This window comes from Protobothrops mucrosquamatus, unplaced genomic scaffold, assembly GCF_001527695.2.
Source record: "Protobothrops mucrosquamatus isolate PMUCROS unplaced genomic scaffold, P.Mucros_1.0 scaffold34, whole genome shotgun sequence".
Taxonomy (NCBI): domain Eukaryota; kingdom Metazoa; phylum Chordata; class Lepidosauria; order Squamata; family Viperidae; genus Protobothrops; species Protobothrops mucrosquamatus.
The window spans coordinates 69,962-76,635 of NW_015386418.1; the positions used below are offsets into that span (position 1 = coordinate 69,962).

A 6,674-nucleotide genomic window follows, 5' to 3' on the forward strand; every position below is an offset into this window, starting at 1 on the left:
GTGGGTCTCCTCAGGGTGCCGTCAGCCAGACAGTGCCGGCTGGCGACCCCAAGGGGGAGGGCCTTCTCTGTGGGAGCACCCACCCTCTGGAACGAACTGCCCCCAGAGATCAGGGTGATCCCTGATCTCCCTTCCTTCCGCCGCGCCCTCAAGACGTGGTTGTTCCAGCTCGCGGGACTGGCCTAAGGGATTTTAAAGGAGTTTTAATTACTTTTAAATTTGACGTATTTAAATATTTCTTTTTAATCAATTTTTAATTAGATGTATATGTTAGTATTTTAATCATTGTCAGCCGCCCTGAGTCCGCAAGGAGAAGGGCGGGATATAAATGCAATTAAATAAATAAATAAATAAATAAAATGTGAGCCACTCTGTCCTTCAAATGTTTCTAATTGTGGGAAAAGAAATAATATTCTTTAGATTTTGTTAAAGTAGGAAACTTTAGTGCATGGCGTCCAATATAGTTTATCATTTTTATGAACTGAAATTGAAGGAACATCCTTGTGTAAAACCTTATGACATACCATGTAAAGGGTATTTTTTTCTTTTTATAATCTTAGCCAGTTACCCCCAAATTGCTGAAATGAGCAAAAAGCTTTACTGTATCTCTAATGTAAGCCACTCTGTCTTTCAAATATTTATAGTTGTGATAGAAGAAATAATATTCTTTAGATTTTGTTAAGTGTTGGCTATAGAATGTAGGAAAATCTTTTGAAGATTTTTAGTCAGCTCAAGGTATTTTTTTTTTAAAAAAGTGCATTGTTATTCCTCACAAAACATACATGCAATAAAAGACTGATAACTGGTGGATCTGTTCATATTTTATTTTGTGAAAAAATGGTAGAAAATAAATGTAGTAGCTTCAAAAAAAAATTTCTACAACTAAGCATATATTTTATTACAAATCTCCCTTAAACTACTGTCATTGACATTTGCTCATTTAAAAAAAAATAGTTGAACCATTGGCCAATTATTATCTCATCAAAACAAAACAATTATCTCCTGGAGGAATCACCATGTTTTTTTAGCTAGGCCAAAACACCAAAGGCTGCACAGAAGGGAATTATATTCAAGAACGATCAAGGTATCAGTTTGGATATAAAGTAACACTTGAACCACAGAAAGTTTGGCTCAAGTGTAATAATGGCTCTGTCAGATACTTTGCTTCAGCTTTCTACTTTCTGTTTTCCTCTGCGAGAGTATCTGTTCAAATGCTGATGGTGTTCAAGATGCAATTTTGCGCTCATGTGGATCTTTAAATAAAAACTGATAGATTTTCTCATTAGATGCATTCTCAGATATAAGCCTTGGATCAATTTTTAGATGAAGTATTGGATTATATGTACTTCCTAATCAATAGAATGGAAAAACATTTTCACAATAACAAAAGCATGAAAATGTTTTTTCTGATATTTTTGGTGCACAAAGTAGTTACTCTGAGATGCCCTGCGAATGATGCTTTCCTTGTTCCACATGAGTGGTATCAGCGTGGTGACTTCATCATTGGTGTTATGGCATCTCACATGGGTTACCACCTTTATGAAATTAAATTTAGTGAAAACCCTTCTATAAAACGTTATGAAATACCAACGTAAGAATTTTTTTCTCTATCTAATCTTACCCAGACTTTCAAAAATCCTTTATATGACTAAAAGATCTTTGTTCATAAATTTAGGATTTTTAATGTAATCTATGTCTTATATTTTCTGAGTTGTACCTGGTTGTGAGAGAAAAAATAACCTTTAGATTTTTTTCAAAGTCCATGACATGAAATGTACAAAATTTAAGATCAAAAAGTCTCTATTTGAACAATTACTGACATAAAGAATTTTTTTTAAAAGGTTTGGCATTTTCTTTCTTAACAAAACAAACATACAGTAAATAAGTGGCACCTCCTGAATCTATTCATATACCATTTTTTGAAGATGTGATAGGAAATATACTACTTTGAAAAGGGCCACTACTTGTATTTGTTGTAGTACATATTTGTTGGAAATCATGGAAATGCTGTTTAAAATAAATTTGAACTCTGTACAAATTATTAAGCATTTTAGGAAAGCTATTGTCTTCTTAATATCATAAGATGTTTTTACTTATATGGAAATGATGCCACCTTACAAGGCTTGTAAAAAAGTTTCAATGGGGGATTTAAATTATTTGTAGCATAATCACCAACTTTCATCAACACGTCCTTGCCTTGGCCTTTGCTGTGAAGAAGATCAATGAGGACTCCCAGATGTTACCTAACGTCACTCTTGGATTCCACATCTATGACAGTTACCACAATCCAAGGATGACCTATCGCACCACTCTGGACCTGCTTTTCAAATCCCAGGAATTTGTTCCTAACTACAAGTGTGATAGCCAGAAGAATCTCATGGCTATCATTGGGGGATTGGATTTTGTCACATCATCTCATATTGCTGAAATTACAAGATTCTTCAAGATTCCACAAGTAAGTGGTGAAAGGGTTAAACAGAAAAATTCTATGTTCTGTTCTTGAGCTTGTTATGAAATAATTAAGGGGCATTAAGATTAGCTTAGATTTGTAAAAAGATGTTCTGCCTGGCTTAAGGTCTATTAGTTAGCATAATTCTGAAACTACAATGCCAAATACAAGAATATCTGTAGACATTCTCTACGTGAGGAAAAACCTGAACATAGAATTCTTTGCTTCTATCAAAGAATTGATCAATTATATGTATTGGAAGTAATTCCAAGAAATTCCTTGCCATATTTATACTTAGAAGAATTTCACAAAGACAATTCCTTCCTTGGATATATATTATATGAAAACTAGATCATGACAATTACATTTGATTTTACAACTGAAGAGAATACTGCTCCACTTTCTTGCAGCTGACATATGGCTCATTAGCCCAAGAGGAATTTGAAAACAGTAAGCTCTCTTCACTTTATTTCATGGTCCCAAAAGAGGATCATCAGTACATTGGGATTATCCAACTAATTCACCATTTCAGGTGGACCTGGATTGGGATATTTGCTATTGATAACAACAATGGAGAAAATTTCTTACAGGAAATGCAGCCCTTACTTGCAAAGAATGGAATCTGCTCCTCATTCATACAAAGGCTTTCACGAGTACACCCGGAACTCTTCTCAGAAATTTATCAAACAATCTCAATTATTTCATGGAATTGGATAAATAGCAAAGCCAATGCATTTCTTCTCTATGGAGAAGCATTGACAATTTTGTGGCTAAGAATTTTCACATTTATGGTAGATCCTGAAAGAAAGGAAATTTCATTATTTAGAAAGGTATGGATCATGACTGCGCAGATTGATTTCGTATTATCAGGATTCCAAATCAGTTGGGATCTCCAGATGTTTCATGGGGCTATTTCATTCACTGCTCATTCAACAGCAGTTGTAGGTTTCAAGGAATTTCTTCAGACCGTAAATCCTCTTTCAGTCTACAGAGATGAGTTTCTTCAGGAAGTTTGGGAACAGTTATTTGATTGTTCATTCCCAAAAGCAGAATTACAAGAAACGCAGAGTAGGCAGTGCACTAGCGAGATGAAGCTAGAGGATCTTCCTGGACCTGCTTTTGAAATGGAAATGACTGGCCAAAGCTATAGTATCTACAATGCTGTTCATGCTGTGGCTCATGCTTTGCAAGCTGTATACACATTACATTTCAATAGAAAAAAAACTATGATGTGTAAAAATCCTGATCTTCCACATCTCCAGGCTTGGAAGGTATTCCCTTTTTATTGGACATTTCTTTTATTTCAATAAGCAGTTTGAGGTAGAATTATATTTTGAACCCGTTGTGTAAAGTCTTAATGTTTTCTGCATTTGGAATCAAGCTTGAGAAGACAATTTAGAAATAAGTTGGAATTTCCTGATGGTGAGAACAATTAAAAATGAATGAGTGGAACAGCTTGCCTTCAGAAGTTTTGGATGTTCCTACACTGGAGATTTTTAAGAGAAGGACTGCCATTTATCTGAAATAGCATAGGATTAAAAGACCTTCAGGTCCCTTCTGACTCTGACATACTGTTCTTTTTCTACAGAAAAAGAAGTTTCTCTTATTATTCTGGTCATCGAGAAGCTACTGTATAAATTATGGTTTATATGTCAGCAGAATTTATTTACTAAATCACCATACATTGCACAATATGAGCTAGTTAAAGTGATAATTTAGATTACTTGTCATTGGTTTCTCCAAAAACAATCAATTCCGCCAAAACTTTGTGTGGCTCATGAACTTTTCAGGGGTAAAAAGCTGAGCTTCCTATCTCTATCAGAGCTTTAGAGGAATGAAATAAAAATGGTCCTTTTTAGATGAGACATCCATAGTATGAAACATGAAACATGTTTGCAATAATCTCTATCTTGCATCTCTCTAGGGAGGAATGCTTGGATCTCAGATTCTAAAAACTGGCTAAAGGACATTAGTCAGACCTCAGACTGTCAAATAACTTTATATCAATGAGGAAAGATTAGATATGATTTATCTTGAATTAATTGTTTAAATAGTGAACCTAAAACATAATTAAAATAAGTTACAAAAGGTCAGAATCTTTTTTACTTTCTGTTTCAGTTCATTCTTTCCTTTCCTTACATTAATATTAAATTAGGTATATAGTTTGAACATGTACATTATCATGCAATATTGATTATCCAAATTCTAAGCACACATATTTAATAATAGTTATAGCAATTGGAAGAATGATTGAATGAAACTTTAATATGACTTTCTCCTCTCTATTATATAGCTCTCAACATTCCTCTCTCTTTCATTCTCTTTCAAGTAGCTCCATCCATTTCTACAAGGCATTTCTTTTAACAACTCAGCTGGGGAGAGAGTGTTCCTGAATAAGAAAGGGGAAGCAGCAGGTGGATTCGACATCACCAATTTGATTACTTTTCCAAACAGGTCCTTTCAGAGAGTTAGAATTGGAAAGTTGGATCTACAAGCTCCAAAAGGGAAGGAATTATCCATGGATGAAGATTTGATTGTCTGGAGTCCAGCTTTTAACCAGGTATTGAATTAATGAATCCACCATGCCTTAATCCATTATGATCCCATATTGAACACAGTCTCTTTAGAAATCTAATACCTGGATTTTTTTAAATAAACAATGGCATATTCCTTCAAATGTTGTTGATGATCAATGATTCGTCAGATTGACAAAGGTGATATTACAATGTAAAAGCCATGGTTGCATATTTGTTGTGCATTTCCATCTGAAATCAGAAAAATCAGAACCTGTTTTTAAAACCCTCCTTTTCAAAACATTTTTTTTTTAATTTATGGTAAGGTTCTTCCATTTTCTCGATGCAATGACCCTTGTTTCCCTGGGGACTGGAAGAAAGGGATTGAAGGGGATCAGTTCTGCTGCTATGACTGTGTTCCATGCCCAGAAGGGAAGATTTCAAATCAAAATGGTATGGTAGGAATTCTACTAATTTTCATTAGACTTAAGCAAACTTTAATATACAAGTTTAGGATGTATAAAACTACTAAAATAAGTTTCACTGATTTGGAATACCTAGATAACAAATTTCTTTCTTTCCTCCCAGATATGGATGACTGTTTTGAATGTCCAGAAGATCATTATCCAAATAAAGAAAAGAATGGATGTATCCTGAAACAGGTGGTGTTTCTAACTATTGAAGAACCCTTAGGAATTGGTTTAGCCTCATCAGCTCTTGGTTTCTTTTTCTTGACATCTTGGGTACTTGGAACTTTTATTAAGCACAGGGACACTCCCATTGTCAAAGCCAACAACCGGTCCCTCACCTACACCCTGCTTGTTTCTCTTCTGCTCTGTTTTCTCTCTTCTTTGTTTTTCCTCAGCCAACCTGGTAAAGTGACCTGCCTTCTCCGACAATCAACTTTTGGAACAACATTCTCAGTGGCTATTTCTAGTGTGCTGGCCAAAACCATCATTGTGGTTGTTGCTTTCATGGCCACTAAACCGGGATCTCAGATGAGGAGATGGTTAGGGAAAAGATTGGCTTTTTCTACTGTCCTTTCCTGCTCCTTTTTCCAAGTATGTATTTGTATTTTTTGGTTGTCAACATCTCCACCATTCCCTGAGTTGGACCTGCACCTACAGCTCCAAGAAATTATTTTCCAATGCAATGAGGGGTCAGCTTTCTTCTTTTATTGTGTATTGGGCTATATGGGTGTCTTGGCCATTGCCAGCTTTATTGTAGCTTTTCTTGCCCGTAAATTACCTGACAGCTTTAATGAAGCCAAGTTCATCACCTTCAGCATGTTGGCCTTTTGCAGTGTGTGGATCTCCTTCTTTCCAGCCTATCTGAGTATAAAAGGAAAAGCCATGGTAGCTGTGGAGGTCTTTTCCATCTTGTCCTCCAGTGCTGCATTACTGGGATGCATATTCTTGCCAAAATGCTACATCATTGTTTTCCGGCCTGAACTAAACCAAAGGGAGCATCTCACAAAGAGAAATTAGTAACCCATGTGACTTTTCTCACTAGGAGAAATTGCTAACAAACAAGAATAGGAAGTCCTAGTGACCATAATTACATAAGGATTTCGTTTAGGTAACCTGATTTCACATTTTAATGAAATGGAAAAATGAATTGAAGTACCTATTAAAATAGCTAGAGCTATTTTCTGTTGCTGATCTATTGATTATAGAAATGAAGACATTCACGTGCAATTTTCACCTCTTCAC

The 6,674-nt window shown here is 35.3% G+C and overlaps 1 protein-coding gene across 1 annotated transcript; it reads left to right on the top strand.

Moving 5' to 3' along the window:
- The first annotated feature begins 1,391 nt into the window (after window positions 1-1,391).
- Window positions 1,392-6,449, top strand: LOC107283340 (vomeronasal type-2 receptor 26-like). The gene is made up of 5 exons (XM_029283188.1): window positions 1,392-1,591; window positions 2,164-2,455; window positions 2,860-3,720; window positions 5,289-5,415; window positions 5,551-6,449. The coding sequence occupies exons 1-5, from the start codon at window positions 1,392-1,394 to the stop codon at window positions 6,447-6,449; spliced, it is 2,379 nt and encodes a 792-aa protein (XP_029139021.1).
- The last annotated feature ends 225 nt before the right edge of the window (window positions 6,450-6,674 follow it).

Coding starts and splice junctions, on each gene's coding strand:
- LOC107283340 (XM_029283188.1), top strand. CDS start 1,392: ATGAAAATGTTTTTTCTGATATTTTTGGTGCACAAAGTAGTTACTCTG. Junction 1,592..2,163: donor AAACGTTATGAAATACCAAC/GTAAGAATTTTT, acceptor AATTATTTGTAG/CATAATCACCAACTTTCATC. Junction 3,721..5,288: donor CACATCTCCAGGCTTGGAAG/GTATTCCCTTTT, acceptor ATTTATGGTAAG/GTTCTTCCATTTTCTCGATG.